The sequence below is a fragment of the Aethalodelphis obliquidens genome, unplaced genomic scaffold (genome assembly GCF_003676395.1).
Source record: "Aethalodelphis obliquidens isolate GAN/ISIS:26980383/991018 unplaced genomic scaffold, ASM367639v1 scaffold28, whole genome shotgun sequence".
Lineage (NCBI taxonomy): Eukaryota > Metazoa > Chordata > Mammalia > Artiodactyla > Delphinidae > Aethalodelphis > Aethalodelphis obliquidens.
Window position 1 is genome coordinate 425,812 of NW_020837972.1, and position 23,571 is coordinate 449,382.

The following is a 23,571-nucleotide window of genomic DNA, read 5'->3' on the forward strand; positions in this document are numbered from 1 at the left end:
CTAAAATGACCTGGTACAATGAATACAGCCTCCTCTCCATGTCTGTGGGTATGAAACAGTAAATATGTTAATATTTACCTTCAAGAAAATCATACAGACCATTGAAAAATAAATTATGGTACACTTCTTGTAACGTAGATTTCTAAAAGCCGTAAGTCAAAATTAAAGTTATGTATAAGAATTTCCCATTTTTTGAATTTGTAATAAAGCAATGTAATTTATAGCTAAAATAATAAATTATGAAGTGAGTATGTTAGAAAGCATGATATTGCTTCAGTAAATGTGTATACATGCATGAATACTCATTATTAGACTTTTAGGAACAGTTAAGAATCATGTAAAAAATCAGAAATAAATCCATCAATTTATGTAAATCTCATGATTGCTTCAATATTTAATGTAGGAGAAAAGTGTATCACTGCAAACCAATTGGCATGGCAGCTCATATAATTTTTGTTGTTAACAGGAAGTAGAAGTTATAATATTTTGTAAGATGAATGATTGACTTAAATATTTCCTTATATGATTTGATTAATGTTCTTCTAAGTGATAACAGACTGTGCATGAGAGTTGAGAATAGTTTGAAAAGACATTGTGTACGGTTAAATACATGACCAAGCTATTTTTGGTGTTTGAAGCTCTCTTTTTTTTTTTTTTTTTTTTTTTTGCGGTACACGGGCCTCTCACTGCTGTGGCCTCTCTCCCGCTGCCGGAGCACAGGCTCCGGACGTGCGGGCTCAGCAGCCATGGCTCACAGGCCCAGCCGCTCTGTGGCATGTGGGATCCTCCTGGACCGGGGCACGAACCTGCGTCCCCTGCATCGGCAGGCGGACTCTCAACCACTGCACCACGAGGGAAGCCTGAAGCTCTCTTTCTTAAGTAGGCATTGTTTGATGATAGTCAGGAGGTGAGTGAGGCCAAGTCCCTCTGACAGCCCCATTCCACACCATATCTGAAATTAGGCTGAGTCCCCTCTTGCTAAAGCCGCTCTTCTCTTAGCGGAACCGGGTGTAAGGTGGGGAAAGACACGTCCAAAACACGTTTACAGTGATTTCATTAATATCTGAGGAGGGCCTAGTGAGATCAGTGATTTTATTCAGATACCAAAGTAGAATTCAGGGTGGATAGGGGCTGTTCTAAAAGAATTTGTGAGGGGACTTCCCTGGTGGTCCAGTGGTTAAGACTCTGCGCTTCCACTGCAGAGGGCATGAGTTTGATCCCTGATTGGGGAACTAAGATCCTGCGTGCCGTGTGGCGTGGCCAAAAAAAAAAAAAAAAAGAATTTGTGGGAATGGAGACGTTTACATGAGTGTAAGGACACTTCACAGGTGTGTCACGTGCAGGAGTTTAAAGATCAGGAGATTGATTACCCTAGAGCTGGGTTTCAGTGTGTCTGTGGAAAGTCTTCTAGTACACTGGTGTGAGGACCCCTGGTCTAGCAAAACCTTAGGGCTTTTACCTTAGTATCATGTTATTAGTCTAGGTCCAGTCAGGAGATGGAAACCACACAGTATTTTAAACAGGGGAAGTTTAAAGTGTTAAAGTATAACAGGAGAGTAACTGTTAAGGTGTACCGGGAATTCTGAAGGGCATCCTAGGGCCAAGGGAGAAGGGGGCCCTCTCCCCAAGATTGGAGTCTGACTTTGTTGGAGAAGGTGTGGTTGCAGCCCATCGGATAGCCAGGTTGCTAATGCCAGAGCTGGACGAGCAGGAAACAACAACAGTAGCCTTCCAGGGCTTGAGCTGAGGCTGGAGGGCAGGCACCCGGGGTGTCAGGGTGCTGCTGCAGGTGTGTGGTCTGGGGCATGTGGCGTTTGCTCCAGGAGAGTCACAGGAAACAACCCTCATGATGTTGGGGTCCCACTATGGGCTTCAGTCCCCGAATGCCCCATCTGTGGTGTGGTGGTCACCAGGTTAGTGCTGCAGGGGCATTGGGGAGGGCTCCACGCTCTGGCTATACAGCTGGGGCAACTGTCCCCATCCAGCCCCGCCCCAGACATCCCAGTACACGTGCACCCATGATGGACCATGTGGCAGCAGCAAGAAGAAAAGCTCCTTTGCTCCTCCAGTGTCCTCCAGTGCCTCCTTCTGCCAAAGCTCAGCACCAACTCACTGTGAAGAAGAAATGCATTAGGAGTCCAAGATGCCATTGTCACAGAGCAGGTACTGAGGGTGCATTCTGAGCTGAGAAGCAGTAATTAGATAACTGGTACATTCCAGTAAACGGTAAAAATTTAAACACATTCACTTGACCAAGAACTGTTCTTTTAGGAAGAGATATGAATAAATGGAAAGGAATGTATTTAACACAGTTATAGAAATAAAGAAGCAAGAATAGCCTGGAAAATTCAGAAAAGGAGTGAAATAAGAGTACTAGTCTTAAGAGATCTTAAAATATATTGTCGTCTCAGTAATTAAGACAGTATGATGCCAGAGCATAAATATACAAATTGGTAAAGCAAAGTCCATAATTAGATACAAATACATAGAGAAATTTAGTATGTGACAAAGGTGTCCCCTCCAATCAGTGGTGAAAAGATGGACTATTCAGTAAAATGCTACTGGGACAGCTGGATGGCCATTCTAGGAGTAATAAAGCTGGGGGACTTCCCTGGTGGTCCAGTGGGTAAGACTGTGCGCTTCCACTGCAGGTGACACAGGTTTGATCCCTGGTCCAGGAACTAGATCCTGCATGCCGCAACTAAGAGTCCATATGCCCCAACTAAGACCTGGCGCGACCAAAATTAATAAATAAATAAATATTAAAAAGAAGAAGAAAGCTGGATCTCTACCTTAGACCTTTCATCAGAATATCTTCCAAATAAAATCAGACTTAAATGTAAACAAATGAAGCCGTAAGAATAATTGAAGAAACTGTAGGAAATGGTTAAGTATAACACAAAATTCAGAGCCATAAAGTAAAAACCTGAAAAATATGTCATAAAAATCTATCACTTCTGCTGGGAAAAAAAGAAACCAACTATAAACAAAGTCAAAACACAAACTCTTAATTAACTAGATAGGAAGAATCCTCTCACAGTGTATACATATATCAGGTCATCACAATGTACACTTGAAATGTCTTACAGTTCTGTGTGTCAGTTACACCTCAGTAAAGCAGCATCTAAATGAAAAATTTTAAACAGCTTTATTGAGAAATAGTTCACGTACTGTGTAATTCCGTGTGTTTTAGTATACTGGCAAAAAACGATACTAATCCCATACAGGATCAATAAAAAGAATTTCATACCTAACTTCAGAAAGAAGTTAAGTATGAAAACTTCAGACTTCCAAAGACAAAGAGATAACCTTAAAAGAAGCCAGGGAACCTTATAAATGTATACATCAAAAGCTTCAAAATAATAGCAAATGGAATCCAGCAACGTATTAAAAAATGATTATACATGTGACCAAGTGGGATTTATGCCAGGAATGCAAGGTTAGTTGAACACAGGAAATTAATCAGTGGAGTATACCACATTAATAGAATAAAGGGGGGAAAGCACATGATTATCTCATTAGATGCAGAAAAGGCATTGGACAAAATCCAACACACTTTCATGATAAAAACACTCCATGAACTTCAGAATAAATAAGAGGGACTTCCCTGGTGGTCCAGTGGCTAAGACTCCGAGCTCCCAATGCAGGGGGCCTGGGTTCGATCCCTGGTCAGGGAACTAGATCCCACATGCTGTAACTAAGAGTTCGCATGCCCCAGCGAGGATCCCACACATAGCAGCGAAGATCCCACGTGCTGCAACTAAGACCTGGTGCAGCCAAATTAATATTTTTTAAAAAGGGAGAGAGAGAGAGAAGTAAGAACTTCCTCAAATGAATAAAGGGCATCTACCGGAAAACCCGAAGCAGAAATCCTACTTAATTGTAAAAGACTGAAAGATGTCCCCTAAGATCAGAAACAAGACAAGGATATTCAGTCTAGCCATTTCTATTTAACATTCTGCTAGAGGTTCTAGACAGGGCAATTAAGCAAGAAAATGAGATAGCACTCAGAAAGGAAGTAAAACTATCTTTTCAGTATCTTGTATATAGAAAACCCTAAAGAATCCACTATTAGAGCTAGTGAATGAATTCAGCAAGTTTGTAGGATATAAGATCAAGATACAAGAAAAAGAAAAATAATTGTATTTCTGTACATTAGCAATGAGCAATCTGAAAATGAAATTAAGAAAACAGTTCCATTTACTGTAGCATCAAAAAAAAAAACCTAGGGATGAATTTAACAAACGAAGTGTAAGGCTTGTTCAGTAAACACTACAAACTACCAACTGCTGTTGAAAGAAATTAAAGATCTGAATAAATGGAAAGACATCCATTCATAGATTGGGCTACTTAATGCTGTCAAGAAGTTAGTACTACCCAAGGCAACCTACAGCTTACTGCAATCGTATTATAAAATGTCGACTACCTTTTTTTGCAGAAATTGACAAGCTGATCCTAAAAATCCTGAAAATACAAGTGGCTCAGAATAGGCAAAACAACCTTGAAAAAGAGGAACAAAGTGGAAGACTCACACTAACCCATTTCAAAACTTACTACATGCACAGTTAAAAATAATTGAGGGCTTCCCTGGTGGCGCAGCAGCTGAGAGTCCGCCTGCCGATTCAGGGGACACGGGTTCGTGCCCCGGTCCGGGAAGATCCTACATGCCACGGAGCGGCTAGGCCCGTGAGCCATTGCCGCTGAGCCTGCGCATCCGGAGCCTGTGCTCCGCAGCAGGAGAGGCCACAACAGTGAGAGGTCTGCGTACCGCAAAAACTAAAATATAAATAATAATAATAATTGAAATTGTTTTGTATATTTTACCACAGTAAAAAAAAAAAAAACACAAACTTAGTACAAAGCTTCAGTAATCAAAACAGTGTGGTGATGTGTAAGGATTGACATAAAACCAACGGAGGGGACTTCCCTGGTGGCGCAGTGGTTAAGAATCTGCCTACCAATGCAGGGGACACAGGTTCGAGCCCTGGTCCAGGAAGATCCCCCATGCCGCTGAGCAACTAAACCCATGCACCACAACTACTAAGCCTTCACTCTAGAGCCCGAGAGCCACAACTGCTGAGCCCGTGTGCCACAACTACTGAAGCCCGCGTGCCTAGAGCCCATGCTCCACAACAAGAGAGGCCCACGCACTGCAACGAAGCCTGCGCGCAGCAACGAATACCCAACGCAGCCAAAAATAAACTAAATAAAATAAATTTATTTTTAAAAAATGGAATAGGGAATTCCCTGACGCTCCAGTGGTTAGGGTCTCCATGCTTTCACTGCCGAGGGCCCGGGTTCAATCCCTGTTTGGGAAACTAAGATCCCATAAGCCAAGCCATGTGGTGTAGCCAAAAAAATAAAAAGTAAACCAATGGAATGGAAGCGTTTGGTGGTTTCTTATAAAACTAATCATACTCATACCATACGATCCAGCAATCATTCTTGGTATTAACCAAATGAGTTGAAAACTTATATTCATATAAAAACCTGCACAGAAATATTTACAGCAGGTTAATTCATAATTGCTAGAATTTGCAAGCAACCAAGATGTCCTTCCAGTAGGTGAATGGATACTAAATCATGGTACATCCAGACAATGGAATATTATTCAATGCTAAAAAGAAATGAGCTCTTAAGCCATGAAGAGGACATGGAGAAACCTTACTGAAATACTACTAAGTGAAAAGCCAGTCTGAATAAGCTACATACTGTATGATTCCAGCTATGTGACATTCTGGGAAAAGGCAAAACTATGGACACTGTCAATGAATCAATAGTTGCCATGGAATAGGGAGGAGGGAAGGAGGAATAGGCGAGTACAGTAATTTTTAGGGCGGTGAAAATGATTCTGAATGATACTGTAATAGTAGATACATGTCATCATACATTTCTCCAAACTCACAGAATGTGCAATACTAAGAGTGAACCCTAATGTAAACCATCGACTGTGGGTGATTATGATGTGTCATTGCAGGTTCATCAGTTGTGACAAATGTTCCACTCTGGTGCAGGCTGTTGATAATAGGGGTTGCTGTGCTTAGTAGGGGAGTTGCAGGGGCTTCCAGGCAGGGTGTTTATGAGAACTCTGTCCACTCAGTTTTGCTATGAACAAAAACTGCTCTAAATAAGTCTTTTTTGTTTTTTTTTTTTTTTTTATGATAACAGATAACCCACAGAATCAGAAAAAGTGTTTGCAAGTCATATATCTGATAGGGCTCTAGTATGCACAATATATAAAGACTTCTTACAACTCAACAACAAAGTGACAGCAATGCAATTTTTTAAAGTAGGCAAAGATTCTGAACAGGCATTTCTCCAAAGAAGATGCAGACGAATGGCCAAAAAATTTTGCTCAGCATCATTAGTCATTAGGGAACTGCAAATTAAAACCACAAGATGGCTCTCACCACTAGGATGGCAGTAATTTTTTTACAAATAAAAACAACAAAATAAGTGTTTGCATTGAGGATGGGTAGAAATTGGAACCTTCATACATTGCTTGTGGGAATCTAAAATAGTGTAGCCACTGTGGGAAATAGTTTGGCAGTTCCTCAGAATGTTAGAGTTACTATATCACTACTTCTAGGTATATGTCCAAGGGGAATTGAAAACATGTTCACACAGAATCTTGTACATGAATGTTCATAGCAATATTCTTCATAACAGCTAAAAAGTAGAAACAATCCAAATGTCCATCAGTTGATGAATAGATTAAGAAAAGGTGGTCTATCCATAGAATGTTAAAATGAAGTACTGAGACATGCTACACCATGAATGAACCGTGGAAACAGTGTGCTAAGTGAGAGAAGACCGACTCCAAAGAGCACATACTGTATGATTCCATTTGTATGAAGTGTCCAGAATAGGCAGAACCATAGGGGCAGAAAGTAGATACGTGGTTGCCAGGTGCTGGGGTAGGAGAGGGTGGGTGTGACTGCTCGTTGGTCCAGGGTTTCTTCTGTGGGTTGTGAAAATGTTCTGGAATTAGTGGTGATGAATCACATTGTGCCTCTACGGAAATCCACTGAACCGTAACTTTAAAGGGTGAATTTTAGGGCCACCATCACCTGGCTGTGAGGAGAGCCTATAGGTGCTCCAGCACAGGATCGGGGGCGCTGCACCCACTGACCACCAGGCCCCGCCACATCTTTCCAGGAGCCAGATCTGCCACGGCATGAGCACAGCAATGTGCTTTGGGGGTCACAGTGGCATGGTCCTCACAGGAAACCCCTGGGACCAGGGCTTGACCCCCGAGCGAGCCCCTCAGAGCCTCAGTTTTGTCAATACTAGAATAGCACAGCCTTGCTTCAGAATTGTGTCAAGATGCTTCTTTACCAGGGGGAAATCAAGTCGTAAAAACAGATCAAGAGGCGGAGGGAGCAAGGAACCACCAGACAGAAGATGCTCGAGCGTAGACTCTTGCCAGAGCCACTCTGGGCAAAGTGGCATCTGCACAGGAAGTGTCTACTTTTGAGGACATCTACACATCCCACCACCTCCAGTGAGTGAAGCCCCTCTGAGGAAGGCAAAGCTTGTTGAGAGCCTAGGAATCCCAGAAGCTGAACTTGGCGCTTCAGCAGTCACCTCAGCTCAGAAACTGGACATGGGTGCACACTACCCTGATTTGCTCGTCAGAATGACTGTCAGAAGCCTAATCTTTCACTTTCCAACTACCCATCCGACATCCTTAATCTAACGTAGCTATTGCTGTCGTTAAGAAGCAAAGTAACAGTTGTTTGTTGGAAATCCCTGTGAAAAATTGTATCCATGCTATTATTTATGTATTTTTTCCACAAGTATGTTCTTTGCTGAATTGGAATTGAACCAAACTGAACCTCAATTAAGATTTTCAAAAAGCCAGGAAGAAACTAAAGCACAATGCTGAAAAGTTTATTGCTGTGCTGTTCAGTCACTCCTTAACTTATCTGAAAAAGGTTTAAAGCACAGAAACTTTATAATAATTTGCTCTTTTGTAATAAAGGTATTGTGCTGTCTGAAAATAAGTTTCTACTAAGAGTGGTGGCCTGAAGGTTGAAGCTATTATCTTCTACATAGTACCAAAAACTAAGAGTGAACAAACAGATTGAGCACACTCATAAAAATAAATAATAGGGTGGCTTCCCTGGTGGCGCAGTGGTTGAGAGTCCACCTGCCAATGCAGGGGACACGGCTTCGTGCCCCGGTCCGGGAAGATCCCACATGCCGCGGAGCAGCTAGGCCCGTGAGCCATGGCCGCTGAGCCTGCGCGGCCGGAGCCTGTGCTCCGTAACGGGAGAGGCCACAACAGTGAGAGGCCTGTGCACTGCAAAATAAATAAATAAATGAATGAATGAATGAATAAATTGGTGAATTTTATGATATGTGAACCAGGGCTCCTTGAAGACTGGCTACAGGTCTAGGGCAGGAAATGCATGAGTATAGACTGTCTTGTGCCAGAAAGTGATGAGCTCTCAAGAGGCGACTGGGGTCATGTTGGAGAGACACAGGAACCAGTTTGAAGAGACTCTCAACTGCCACAGATGAGACTGTCTGAGCATCAAAAGGAATAATAACTGCAGTAGATTGAAGCACATGAGATATGTTTCAGTCCAATAGTTCATAATGAATGAGTTCACAACTCTGGCTGTATTTGGATGATAATAGGGAAACAATTCATTGTTTTGTAAACTGGTAAATAAAGGGAAAGAACCAAGCATACAACCCACTTTTCCTGTGCAAACGGTACGTCAGGGTTACCAAAGCATGGATGAGCATGAAGTTTTCTTTAGATGGAAGAATTCTCCCAGAAGAATGATAGACTGTCACCATGTACAATCCTAAAGAACTAATATATTCAATGTTTATCAGTGGCTGGCTGCTAATACACAAAAAGGGTGACAGCTGGGTATCATGTCCCTCGTGATGGACACCTAGAAGTCTATCAGAAAACCCAGAACACCTAAATCTGATCATACCTCTCTATTTAATTACCAGTCCATAGGAAATACCTGTAGTATTTTCCATATGTTTGGGTCAGAGGCGCATGTTAAATGACATCAGTGGGATGTAATCAAGAAAATCTAGACTGGGGAAGCCACAGACTAAATGACCTGATTTCTTACACAAAAATTTACAAAATAAAAAGGCAAAATAGGACACTACTAACATAAATTGGGACAGTATTGATCAGACTTAGAGGTTCCAGGGACTTTGTGTTGTTTGAGAGAAGGGTTTATAAGTTAAATATGCTCATTAAAATTTTTGCCAACCACTAAAAGAACAGAATATGTATAAATTTCAAGCCAGGAGAGGAGAATATAAAAAGAGCAGTCAATCAAGCAGAAGAAACATTGAAAAAGTAGGACGAGAAGAAGCTGTAAACTAAGATAATAGGTACAAATCCAGGTATATCCCTCCAAGTAAGTATAACTGGACCAAATCTCACAAAGTTGAAGATTGATGCCCTGGAAAAGAAGATCCCGTACTCATTGTTCTCATGAGACACATCTAGGACTCGTCTTTTACTCTTGGAAAGTAAAAGAATGGAAAACATAGAGTTGGGAAACCAATCTTGTCTCTCTTACGAGACCATGAAGAATTTATTTTTTTCTCTTTTCAGGTTAAAGAAAAAGGAGTTTAGTTTAGAAGAAATATATACCAACAAGAATTATAAATCTCCTCCTGCAAACAGGTAAGTACCTATGAGCAGGAAATAATAGATTGGGGGGCTTCCGACATGATCGATGTAAATCTCCAATCCTTGTGCTTTGGAAGGGGTTTTATGTTCAGTTCTTCCAATACCGGCGTCTTGAAAATAACTAGAATTGGTATTTTTAGTTCCCAGCACTTGAATTGGGGTCAGTGGTAGGATGGGAAAGAGATGTGTGTCAGGTTAGGTAGTCTCCTTTTCGTTTGTACTTGGTTTTTAGCAAATATGCCGGCTGTCTTCAGGACCAATAAGCACTGATCTTCAGATATGACTCCAAACCCAAGTACAGAAGGCATTTCACTTGGCTACCTTTGCGTCTAAATCAGTTCAAGTCATTGAACATTTATTAAATTCCTGTAGCGTCCAGGATGTAGCAGGAGAGTTTTATCCTAGAGATAAAACTCTGAGGCATTGATATAAGACTATTCATTACAGCATTGCTAAATAATAGGAAAGGATTGGAAACAACTTAAAATATCCATTAATAGGGTTCTCATTAAATTATAGTCCATCCTTGTAATGGGATACACTGCATAGCCATTTAAAAGAATGAATCAGATACCTGTGTACCCAGCTGGGGCAATCTTAAACGTTATTGATAGGTCAGAGTGGCACAATGCATAGGCCAGTGCATGTAGTTTGCTGCCATTTGAGTAAAGAAGAAACCATAGATGCTGTGGGTCAGCAAACTACAGGCCGGGTCCAACCAGCAACCCGTTTTCTTTCTTTCTTTTTTTCCAGCCCTGTGAGCTAAGAATGGTTTTTATTCTTTTAAAGGGTTGTTTAAAAAACAAAAAAGAATATATAGCAGAGACTTGTGTGCCTCGTTAATTTTAAGATGTTTACTACCTGGCCCTTTACCCAAAAGGGCTGACCTCTGATGATACATGCTTACCTATGCACATCTGTACGTTGAGTGACTTTGGGAGGATACACAAAACACTGTTGCTGCTGTTGCCGGGGTGGGGAGTGGGGGGGGTTCATCTTACTTTTATTCTTCACCCTCCTGTCCAGTTTACATTTCTTCACTATGTTGCTTGTACTACATATTCATAGATATATGTGTTTTGTCATCAAAAAATAGCTGCAGACCAGAGGAAAGAGCTGTCAGGAGCAGTTAGCCTTTAGCGCCCATTGACTGGGAGGGTTGGTGGCCCCCAGGGTGAGCATGTTGGTGATTCTGTTTTGTGCTCCACCCTTAGGTGTTTAGAGACCATCTTTGAGGAACCTAAGGAACGGAATGGTACGCTCATCTCAATCAGCCAACAGAAGAGGAAGCGAGTTCTGGAGTTTCAGGATTTCACAGTCCCACGAAAGAGGAGGGCTCGCGGTAAGGTCAAGGTGGCAGGCAGCTTTACCCGGGCCCAGAAGGCGGCGCTGCAGAGTCAAGAGCTGGATGCTCTGTTGATACAGAAACTGATGGAACTGGAGACCTTCTTTGCCAAGGAAGAGGAGGAGCAGGAGCGGTCATCCGGTTGTTGAGAAGCGATTCAGGTGGGGGGGTCTCAACTTTAGACTTTCCCGGCCTCCTTGGAAGAGGTTGCCTAATTTTGCCCTAATGCCCAAACCACTCAAAATGCAGACTATGGATTTTTACCTATTTCAAGGTGCAGCCTTTTTAGGAACTGGTGAAAGAGGGTCCTCTAACTTGTACTGCTGAGTATAGAACCTCAGGAACGCTCCCTTTCTCCTGGAAATGGTCCTGAATGATGTCGGCCTCCTCCCCACACTCTCTGCCATCCACGGAGGAGGACACCACATACCTTCAGTAACACTAGGTTTCCAAGGACTCACAGCATTTGCACGTCCATGTGAAAGTTCCGCGTTGTTTACGGTGGTGCTAGACCAAGGTTATTTAGACATGTGGCCTAGGGAGGGGGACCTGGCGTCCTGTCCCATGTCTCACCGGCTCATTTCAGTAGTTGAGGAAAGATGAGCTGCTGTGTTTTCTAATCCTTTGAGCCCATCTGTCCAGAACCAGGTTGTGTGTGTGTGTGTGTGTGAGTGAGTGTGAGAGTGTGTGTGTGTGTGTGTGTGTGTGTGTGTGGCTTTTCCCCATCATTTTCTCCCCTCTGTGACTGTGGGTCACTAGTGCCAGAGGAGCCCGTCCAGGCCCCATTCGAAGTAAGTTGCACTTTTTAATGTGGTAGTGTTGATTATTTTCATTTGTTTTATTTCCCTTTTTTTAATTATTGCTGCATGTTTGGAGCCTTTAAATGTGATTTTAAAGCAGTTTTTTAAGACATCAAGGAGAAAGACAGTACACGTCTTCAGAACACATGACAGGCATTTGACCTGGTTTGTCGGTGCGTGGTGTGGGGCGGCCGAGAGCCGTTTTCCCGTTGACGTGTTCAGGCAGCCCCTTCCCCGCCTCCAGCTCCTAGTGCGACTCATTTCTCATCTGGGTTCTCATTCTTGCTTAAGTAGTTGTATTTATTTTAATGACGGAAGTAAGAGCAGGTCTCTCCCCCAGTCATTTAAAAAGTTGGAAGCTTGGGTGTGGTCTTAGTGGGTTTCATCTGAAGTGGTGGTCCATGACAGAGGCATCCACGATGGCTCAGGTGGTGATTAAGCCAACCCAGAGCGTTTGCAGCTGCCAGAGCAGCCCGCTCCATAGTGGGGAGGAGGACAGTCTGGGGTCACGAAGTTCCATGGCCAGCCCTCTTGGAGGGCAGCTCACTGTACTTTGGGCTCCTGCGTCAGACCTACTGTAAGTTTGGTAGAATGCCAGACAAAGGTCTCTGGGTTTCTCCGTTTCTGCCTGCAGCAGTCTGTGGGCAGAGGACCAGAAGCGTGCTGTGTGAGGCCACAAGCCCGGAAGTTTCATTCCTTTCCCACTTAAGGCCTATGTGCCCTTGCCTTGCTTCCCCTCCTCCCCTTCCCTTGTGTTTTATCTTTTCTCTCTCTCTCTCTCTCTCTCTCAAAACAAGAGTGCAGAGAATTAACATTCCTTGGCTGGTGAGTGGGATGCTAAGCCCAGCCTCAGGACATTGGTCACCTCTCCCATCCTCCCAGGAGCCACTGCCGTGGAGCAGCGCCAGTGGGAACTGTCAAAGCTCCAGAGACATTTTCGAGTCAGTCTGTGAGAGGAGTGAGTGGTGCCGTCCTGGATCATGTCTCCTGGGTCCCTTTGGTTTCCCTGTCTGTCAGGGGATGGGAGGATGGGGTGGGGGTGGGGGTTTCTATGTGCCTTTCCTTTGCAGGTTGACAGTCTGTGCCACACTGGAGCAGAAAAACTGACAGTGCGAGAAAAACGAAGTGCCACGTCTGTCTTGTAGGTCCAATGCCTCAGACAGAGCATTTAGTAAGTGAAATACACACCTGGTGATCCATGGAGGCTTCTAAGGCCACAGCCACGTAGCATTAGAGGGGAGCCTGGCTTCCGCACCAGCTCTGAACAGTGCAAACCAGATGCTGCCATCGTGCATTCGCTTTGCCCAGACTGTGTAGACACGACCTGTGTTTCCCCTCAGTACCTCTCCCTTCCTGGGACAGGGTCCTTAGACACAAATGCTTCTCTCTGTCTTTTTGCTTAAGGGAGTGAGATGAATTTGTGCCCTTGTACAAACGTTTTTAGGAATCTCCTGCTGCACAGCTTGCAAACTCCCAGCAAATCTACAGAGCCCTGTTTGCCAGCTCCATTGCCAGTGTAGATGGGTCTGCAACGTGGCAAGCGTGGCAGACTGAAGTTGACGTGGGTGCAGCTGTGGCATCACCAACATTACGGAGATACAATTTCAAGTTTGCCCGTTGCAGGAGTGGCACTTGTCAGGGCCAGGAGCAATGATTTGGAACATTGGCGTTTGGAATGGGGGCTTGGGGGAAGTGGAGACCTGGGTTCCTTCCTTGTCCTGGGAACATAGGAAAAAGCTCCGCTGAGGCCAACCCTCTCCTTGTAATTCTTGGCGTGCATCTGGCCGAGGCCCTTCCTCATTCCAAAGTTAAGAAGGGGCCCCCACTGCAAACTTGAAATTGCATACCTGAAGTTGCCACATCGTGTTCTAGCCGTGCTCAGCCATACCTGTCTTAACATCCATTTTTACCATTGGCCTAGCCAGCTGCAGTGCTGTCTGTGGTCCTCGGAGCCAGCCACCTGCCCATAGCTACAGGAGGTCTGGTTCTGGGGTGGGACTTGGTACAGTTTCTGAGTATGGGGACTTAACCACCCAAAGACACTTAGTGTTTTTAATATGGGAAAGAGAGGAGAAATCTCAGGTCCAATCAGGGTTCTGCACGTCAGCTTTTCACTGAAACTTTCAACTATAGTGTTTTCCATCTGTCAGTTTATAGCTATATTTGCCCCCCCACCTTCCCCCTCCTCTTTTCTTTTGGTTTCATTTCTCTATTAATTTAAATGTACCTCATCACCTGTTCAAGCAGATTATGTCCACTTTTTTTTACTGACCTTATTCTAAGAGCTACAGCTGAGGGAGGTACAGTGGAGAGACATACAGCGTTTGCCTTACTCGGAGCCTGAAGAGCTCAGAAACTCATGCTGTGAATCCTGAAACAGCGCTCCTCCAAGAACTGTGAAAAACATGATGCTTTGTCACAACTTTGCCTGAAAGGGTCTTTTGCGCGAGTGCCAGAGCCAACCTGAGGTAGATTCCAGATCCCACCCTCTGGGCATGATCCTACCCCTGTGGCTGGTTCCCTGTCTGCCAGGCTAAGGGCTGCACAGAGTGCAGGACTGGGGCTGCCGGTCCAAGGCTTGGTGCGGCCTGATGGAATGCAGAGCCAGTGCTCCGTCTCCAGGCTGGGATTTCATCTCATAATCAATGTACATCAAGATCCGCGAAAGACGAACTTTTAGACGGTGGTACTTTTCTCCCATTCCCTGGGGGCAGAGTATGCAGTTGGTGCTTTCTTTAATTCCCTTGTGTTTTGTTTCTGTAAGCTTCCCTCACCCCGGTATCATGGAAAGGACCTCTGAAACACCACATCATGGGTGGCTGTATCCAAAGTCTTTAAGTAGTTGGCCAGAGGTGCGGAGTATCCTTTCCTGGATTCATGCGAGGGAAGGGCTCCTTGCCACGACTGAACTTCCTGTATAAAAAGCTGGCCCGGAAGAAGGCTTGATTTACTGAAATCAAAGTTTAGTACTATTATCTAGCCACAAATTGATCAGCAAAGGCTATTTATTTTTATTGTGAAGTGAGGGCCCCCACATAGCCTGCCATCTAGCACAGCACTCTCTCAGATTGGATGTTTGTTCATTGTGTGTCTCCACGAGCCCCTCTCTGGTGCTGAATCGGATTTTAATTCTTGGCAAGAGGCCTCAGCATCATTTCCTTGGGCTGGTCTAGGCCAGTAAATAGCTGCCTGAAGTGTTTGTATATTATCATGGTCAATAGTTCAGTGAAATTTGTACATTTTTGGTAACATTGGCATACATGATGCCCCTGCAGTTCCTTTTCTGTTTGGTAGTTTGTGACTCTAAAATTCCCACTGTTATGTGTGTTAATTTATGAAAATAAAAAGGAATTTTTTTTGGAAAACCTTTCAAATAACTCTCAAGGCTGTTACTTTATTCTTATGGCTTCATAATAAGTTAAAATTCTACCTGTAATATCATGAGGTTGCTGTTGTTGGTTTTTAATAAAACATTCCAAAGTTATATATATAATCCCACAAGCATTTTCTCTTCCAAAGTGGTCACCATTTTCTGAGGACGGCGCTGTGCTCAGAACATGTGTAGAGCTCCACCTCTGGGTGGCCTTCCAAGACTGTCGTGGAGCTTTTAAAATTTACTCAGGTGGCAGATCATCTCTTGGGAGGGACTTTAGTATTTGGAAATGCCAAGACTCACTCAAATGAGTCACACCCAATTAAGTTAGGTAGGGATGCCGAGCCAGTATTCTAGGTGTGATTTTTGAATAGTGTTTATTTTCTCGCATGGCTGAGAAATGAAAAAGCAATAATAAATTCAGGTCAATGGGGCTTCCCTGCTGGCGCAGTGGTTAAGAATCCGCCTGCCAATGCAGGGGACACGGGTTCGAGCCCTGGTCCGGGAAGATCACACATGCCGTGGAGCAACTGGGCCCGTGTGCCACACTACTGAACCTGCGCTCTAGAGCCCGTGAGCCACAGCTACTGAAGCCCACATTCCTAGAGGCTGTGCTCCACAACAAGAGAAGCCACCGCAGTGAGAAGCCCGCGCACTGAAACAGAGTAGCCCCTGCTCACCGCAACTAGAGAAAGCCTGTGTTCAGCAACAGACCCAACGCAGCCAAAAATAAATAAGAAAAATTCAGGTCAAAATGTCAAATATTAGCAACATATCTGGAATAAGAGCTTAGCTTGCTAAGGAGGCTACTTGGGAGAGTATAAATATGGTGGAGCACATTCATTTACTTTTTTTTTTTTTTTTTTTTTTTTGCGGTACGCGGGCCTCTTACTGTTGTGGCCTCTTCCGTTGCGGAGCACAGGCTCCGGACGCACAGGCTCAGCGGCCATGGCTCACGGGCCCAGCCACTCCGCGGCATGTGGGATCTTCCCGGACTAGGGCACGAACATGTGTCCCCTGCATCGGCAGGTGGACTCTCAACCACTGCGCCACCAGGGAAGCCCCATTCATTTACTTTTTAAAAGGTCTTAAAAAAAATAAAAAGGTCTTGCCTTTTAGCTCATATCCTTCCCAGCTGTACATGAGGTTAGGTTGCGAGTCCTCTGATTCTCAACTCTTTGTTTAACCAGTGGAAACTGGTGAAAGAATGACTGAAAATAAGGCTGTTTAACACCACGCCTACGTGTTCCAGAAAGAAGCGAGATTCCTGAGGATGTTCTTCCTCTGTCCAGAGGGAAAGCAGTGCCCAATGTGCCTTCCTGGCCTTCTTCCAATTCTTGGATTTCTACAGTCAAGACCTCTCTCTGTCCTCCTGCCTGGCAGTTGTGTTTCTGCTGCTTAGGTTTCACAATTACCTGGATAAGAATCCTCTCTGCAATTTTTCTTGCTTTAGAAGGAAGAGGCCAGTGATCACCTACGGCCCTGTCATTCCTTTAGCACCCCCATCACAGAATCTTAGCCTTGGTAGGGCCTCCTGAGAGTAAGAGGTCCAAACCGATGGGAGAATCCTCCACCGTGTCCTGCCCTCTTCACATGGTGGAGACCTCATTTCTTCAGTTCCTTCTGTGACTTCTCTTGAGAAGTGTTCTAGAAAACTCCCAATACTTCAAGCAACTTTCAGGGTCACCGGTGAGTCTTTCTAACATCCTTCTCAAACTTACAGCGTCTTCTCCCTCCTTGCCGTCAGCTGGTGCTTCTGCTTCCGCGTTTTCCTGAGGTGGAAGCCGTTTGTATAGGACTTCCATGCGGACCCTTTTTGCAGTTCCTTGGCCAGCGCCGGCATGGTCCTCCCTGATATGTTCACCCAGCGCTCTCTGTGCCCGGAGGGCTCTTCTCCCACACGGCCACATGGTTCCCGCAGGCACTGTTCAGATCTCTGCCTTCCCAGATCACTCTTCCTAAAAGTGTATCTCCCCCCACCCCACATCCTCCTTCTGATGCTTTCTTTTTCTTTTTCCTTTTTTTTCAGGCCGCCCCTGCAGCCTGTGGGATCTTAGTTCCCCGACCAGGGGTCAAACCCGTGCGCCCTGCATTGGGAGCATGGAGTCTTAACCAATGGACCATCAGGGAACTCCCCGACGCTTTATTTTTGAGGCTCCTCTCTGGTCCCTCCTGTGACCCCTCAGGCACCTAAAACAGTGCCTGGTATAAATCGTAGGGGCTCAGTAAACACTTGATGGGTGAATGAATGGCCGCCTTCATTAACAGACCCTGTTGCTTGACAGAACGGCCGAGGTCCTCTTCCTCCTGCCGATTCTGAGCATTTGAAGACCTCGTAATTCCCCTCCCTTCAATTACTCTTCAAAGGACCAGTCGCAGGTGAACCGGGAGTTTTTCTGGTGCAGCCACACCCACTGCTGACCTCGCGCCGTCTGATTGGCTGTAGCTCACAGGCTGGGTGGGGCCAGTCGAGGAGTTACCACCTCCTGTGAGATCTACCTGGAAGGTAGGTTCACGCGGCCCAACCCGGAGCCTGCATCCCTGCCTCTGGGCACGGGCATGCTGGGATGCTGAGGGTGGAGGCTCATGTGGATAAGAATCGGCTTGAGAATCTTTCTCCCTTTTGCATTTTCATTTCAGATTTTGGGAGAGGGTAAAATGGTCTGGAAGAATACAAACGCGGCGGCAAATAACCCAGGTGCTGCAGCAGCCGATGAGTTTTTCCCCTACTGCTGCCAGCCTAAGTGATCTTTGTAAAATACAACTTCGCACTTGTCAGAACCACTGCCCTAAAATCCTTCTGCGGGTTCCCCTCGCCCCCACATAAGGATAGTAACTCGGCGTTTGTTGAGCTCTGACCAAGTGCCAAGCATTCTGTGTTTATTACCTTCTTGAATCCTCACAACAACTTGATGAGGTAGATGTTTTTAATCCCCACTTTGTAGATGAGGAAACTGAGGCTTAAAGACATTAGGCGGCGCCTGTGTGGTAAGTGTTAGAGCCCAGGTCTATTCCTGCCCCCAGGATCTGCTCTAGCAAACCAGACACCTCCCCCGACACCTGCCTCTCCAGCTCGGCTTCCCATAGGCGCTCCACACTCTGAATTTCCTCTAGTTCCTCAAATCCTCCATGCTGTCTCTTGCCTCGAAGCTTTTGCACAAAAGCTGTACCATCAGCTGCAAATATTCTTTCTCCCACCCCTTCACTTGACTGCCTCCATGTCTTCAGATCTCTGGAGGTTTCCCCCACCTGTTCCTTCTCCCGCTCCCCTCCCTGTCAGGCAGGCTTCTTAGCTGCTCCCTCAGCCCACACCCCCCCACCCTCTGAACTGCCTGCTGTAACTTCTGCACCCCACACCACCCTGTGAGCTTCCGGAGAAGCCCCACCGGCTACATTTATCTGCGTACAGGTCACGCACCACAGTTAGGTCTGCAACACAGCTTTGGAACAACTTTCACAATGTTCTCTAAGAGGCCGGGCGCTGGAGGTGAGGCCCCCCACCCACCCCGTGAACCCGCCGCCTTCCTTACAGTCTCCTTTTTCTATCTGCAGCTCCTTATGGGTGTGTTTGTTTCCATCGCTGCTGCTTCCTTTTCTCTCAACTTCTCTCCCTCCCCCTCTCTTTGTCCAATACCTCTCCCTTCTCCTCATTAGACACAATCAAGAACTGATTTATTGTTTTAAAAATTTATAGAACAGAATCCCAAATCAGGCACATATTGCCTTAAAATCGTAGAACTTTATAGCTGGAAAGAGGCCTTAAAGCTTTGATATATAAATAATTTACATACACACAGACACATATATGTATATATTCCTAAAATTTAAGAGGGTTGGAACACGTCCATGTGTATACATATATATGCATATATATATACACACGTCCACGCTTATATATATACTTAAAATGTAAGGGGTTGTATCTTGATGTCTTTTAATTTGTTTTGTTGTTGTTCACTGTTGAAAAGTGTTGATGACCTTCCCCTGCAGAATTGTGCTAGGGATTTCTATAGGAAGTTTCTGTGCCCACAACCTATGTGGAGCCTCAGATATGAGATGAGGTGCTGAAAGCCATGACCTCCACTCCTCTGGACTGGCTGGGTACTTGCTTGTCCCTTTACCACCTCTGAACTCGTCAGCAAGCCTTCCCTGGCCTTTTCCACAAAGATTTCCAGTTCTCCAAAGCCCTCTGTGTCTTTCTCCACCAGGACAGTTAACCTGATCCAGGTTCCTCTGATTCAAATCTGAATTCTTGGTAGTAACTGAAGGTCAAAGAGCATAAATCATCCTATGGAGATACTTTTCCCTTTTGGTAAACTATATCCAAACCCTGTCCTTTATGTTTTTTTGTGAGGCTGTGGCCGGCCCCTATCTCTGATGCCAGGACAGAGGCCCCCCAGGGAGGGTGCTCTAGACCACAGTTGAGCCAGCTTTCTCTATGAAGGGTCAGATAGTAAATATTTCAGGCTTTGCAAGCCATATGATCTTTCTTGCAGCTACTCATCTCTGTGGTTGTAGCAGGAAATCAGTTGTAGGTGATATATGAACAAATGAGTGTGGCAGTGTTCCAATAAAACTTTATTTACAAAACAGGCAGTGACACCTAGTTTGCCAACCTTCACTCTGGAGGATAAGCATCTCTACTTGTACTCAGGAAACTCCTCCCCCTAGGATTTTACCAGGGGACTCACCAATCTAATGTGTTTCTAAATGAGATGACTTAAAGGAAAAATGAGATGAAACAAAATCTGTCAGCACATGAAATCCATATACTTACCTTGACCAAAGAAGACCATTGTCAACACAGAAGTAGCTGGAAGCCTCTAGTCCAGTGCATGTCAAAGGGCTGCTGGGAGGTAGCCAGGGCAGTCTGGAGCAGAGGGTTCCATCTGACCATGGCAAATTCCCTGGAATCTATCTCAAGCAGCTGCACTGTTTCCTCCTCCTTTTAATACAACTAGGACCTGGTGTGACAGTAGGTGGGCTGGAAAGAAAAGGGTCATGTCCCTCACTGTACATCGAGCCTGGGCTTTAAAAGGATCATTCCAGAAATGGTCTCTGGAAAACAAAAGTAGAAAACTGTTTTTTCAAAACTTGCTTGGCTGCAGTACAAGTCAGAGAGAAAATGGAAAAGTTTTCATGGAACAAACTAATAAAAAAAAGAAAAAGAAAAAAAAAGTAAATCAGTAGTTTTTGGTTTTGGTTTTCCCAGATATTTTCTTTTTCTTGATGTATAATTTACCCACTGGAGAATGCACAGAACTAACATTTATTATTTGATGAGGTCTGACAAATGTATACCCATGTAACCACCACCCAGATATTTCCATTGCCCCAGAAAGTTCCCTCAGGCACCTTCCAGTTAATCACTCCTGCCTTGAGGAAGGCAACTATTCATAATTCTATCCCTCTAATATTATAGTTTTGCCCGCTCTTAAATTTCATAGCACTGCAACCAGACAATGTTACTCTATGGATGTCTGACTTATTTTGCTCAATGTAATGTTTTAGAGATTCATCCTCCTTGTTGCAAGGAGGATGTGAGTTTGTTTGTTGCAAGGAGGATGTGAGTTTGTTCATTTTGTTGCACAGTCACATTCCATTGTATGAACACACCATGATTTGTTCATCCATAGTCTCGCCCGCTGATTGACATTTGTGTTGTTTCCAGTTTGGGCATCTTACGAATACAGCTGCTATGTACATCCTCACGAAAACAAAATCTAATAGAATGAAGTATAACAATGTCATCACAAAAGGCTGGAAGAGAATAAATAGAATTTAAATGTTCTAAGGTGCTTGCATTGGCCAGGAATGAATAAAAGTATAGGCAAACCTCAGAGATATTGGGCATTGGGTTCCAGACCACCGCAATAAAGCTAATATTGCAATAAAGTGAGTTGCACGTGTTTTTTTGTTTCCCAGTGCATATAAAGTTGTTTATGCTATACGTTGGTCTATTAAGTGTGCAATATCATTACATCTAAAAATATACACACCTTAATTAAAATTTTATTTTTAAAAAGTGCTAACCATCATCTGAGTCCTCAGCGAGTCATAATCTTTTTGCAATAGTAACGTCACAGGACACTGATCACAGATCACCATAACAAATATAATAATAATGAAAAAGTTAGAAACAGTGTGAGAATTACCAAAATATGACACAGAGGCACAAAGTGAGCAAATGCTTTTGGGAAAATGGTGCCAGTAGATTTGCTAGACAGAGGGTTGCCACAAACCTTCAATTTGTGAAAAACCACAATATCTGTGAAGCACAATAAAGCATAGTGCAATAAAATGAGTATGCCAGTACTAATTTACATACCATATTTTTGGTTGTAAACAGTCAAAGATGGAGAGATTTATCAGGTCCATGGATTGGGAGGCTCAATATTGTTAAAATGTCAGTTCTCCTCAAATTGATCTCTCGTTTCAACACAGTCCCAATCAAAATCCCACCAGGCATTTTGCTAAAATTGACCAACTGATTCTAAATTTTTTATAATGCAAAGGACTTATAAAAGCCAAAATAATCTTGAAAGTGAAGAACATGAAGAATCCATGCTTATCCATCCAAGACTTATAAGTAAAGCAGCCATAATTAAGATAAATCAATGGAACAAATGGAAATCTTTGGAACCCAGAAATAGACCCATGCATGGATGTTCAGTTGATTTTGACAAAGACACCATGCAATTCAATGGGGAAAGGAAAGTCTTTTCAGCAATAGTAGTGGAATAACTGGATAAGTGTATGGTGAAATGAACCTAACTTCATACACCTGAATCAGTTTGAGATGAAAGTAATAGTCCAATTCTCTCTCATAAAGTAGATACAAAAATCCTAAACAGAATATTAGCAAATTGAATCCAGTGATAGATAAAAAGGATAATACACAATAACCAGCAATGTCAGGTTGATTTAACAAACGAAAATCAATCAATGGACAACTGGATAGCCACAGGCAAAGGATGAAGTTGGATCTTTACCTCACACCATATACAAAACTTTTTTAAACTTTAAAACTCTTAGATGAAAACGTGGTATAATCTTCATGACCTTGGATTTGGCAAAGGATTCTTAGATATGACACCAAAAGCACAATTAACAAAGGAAAAAATAAATGAGATTTCATCAAAATTAAAAACTTTTTGCTTCAAAGGACACCATCAAGAAATGAAAAGACAACCTAAAGGATGGGAGAAAATACTTGCAAATCATATATATGATAAGGGAATTGTATCTAGCATATATAAAGAACACAACTCAATAATAAAAAGATAAATAACCCAATTTAATAATAGGCAATGAATCTGAATAGATATTTCTACAAGGAAGATATGCAAATGACCAATAAGCACATGAAAAATTTCTCAACAGCATTAGTTATCAGAGAAATACAAATCAAAGCCACAATGAAACACCACTTCATACCCATTAGATTGGATATAATGATAGTCATTTTGAAAAGAGAGAAAATAACAAGTGTTGGTGAGGATGTGGAGAAATTGGAACCTTCATACACTACTGTTGGGAATGTAAAATGGGGCAGCCACTTTGGAAGACCATCTGTCAGTTCCTCAAATAATTAAGCTATACAACCCAGCAATTCCACTCCTAGGTATACACAGAAGAGAAATGAAATTATATGTCTATACAATAAACTGTATATGAATGTTTATAGCAGCATTTTTCATAATTGCTAAAAGGCGGAAATGACTCAAATGTCCATAGCTATGACTGGATAAAGGAATGTGGTCTATCCATATAATGGAATACTATTCAATCATGAAAAGGAATGAAGTACTGATACATGTTACAACATGGGCAAACCCTGAAAATATTATGCTAAATGAAAGAAGCCAGTTACAAAAGTCCACATATTATATGATTCCATTCATATGAAAATGCAGAATAGGGACAGAAAGATTATTCTGATTTCTCCACATCCTCATCAACACTTGTTATTAACTGCTTTGTGTGTGTGTGTGTTGAAATATAATAAAATTTACCATTTTAACCTTTTAATTCATTTTTAACTTAATGTATAATTCAGTGTCATTCAGTACATTCACATGTTAAACAACCATCACACTATCCATTTCCAGAACTTAATCATCATCTCAAACAGAGACTCTGAACCCATCCCTCTTCCCTGTCCTCTCAGCCTCTGGTAACCTTTATTCTAATTTTTGTGTTTATCAATATGCCTATTCTAAGCACTTCATATAAGTGGAATTAAACAATATGTGTCCTTTTGTGTCTGGCTAATTTTACTTACCATAATGTTTTCAAAGTTTATTCCTGTTGTAGCATGTAACAGTACTTCATACATGCTTTTATAGCTGAATAATATTCTATTATATGGATA

At 43.3% G+C, this 23,571-nt stretch overlaps 1 protein-coding gene across 10 annotated transcripts in view; it reads left to right on the forward strand.

The window, feature by feature from the left end:
• PRR14L (proline rich 14 like) overlaps positions 1-15,194 on the forward strand; it is a 56,933-nt gene extending 41,739 nt beyond the window's left edge. For 5 of the 10 annotated variants that reach the window (XM_027124193.1, XM_027124195.1, XM_027124197.1 and 2 more), the window contains 2 exons: positions 9,602-9,673; positions 10,894-15,194. In XM_027124193.1, the coding sequence (XP_026979994.1) occupies positions 9,602-9,673; positions 10,894-11,173 (352 nt within the window). In that variant the 3' untranslated portion in view covers positions 11,174-15,194. Of the gene's footprint in view, positions 1-776; positions 908-9,601; positions 9,674-10,893 lie in introns of those variants that run through there. The other 5 variants (XM_027124194.1, XM_027124200.1, XR_003436647.1 and 2 more) reach the window with 5 other exon arrangements.
• Positions 15,195-23,571: the final 8,377 nt, after the last annotated feature.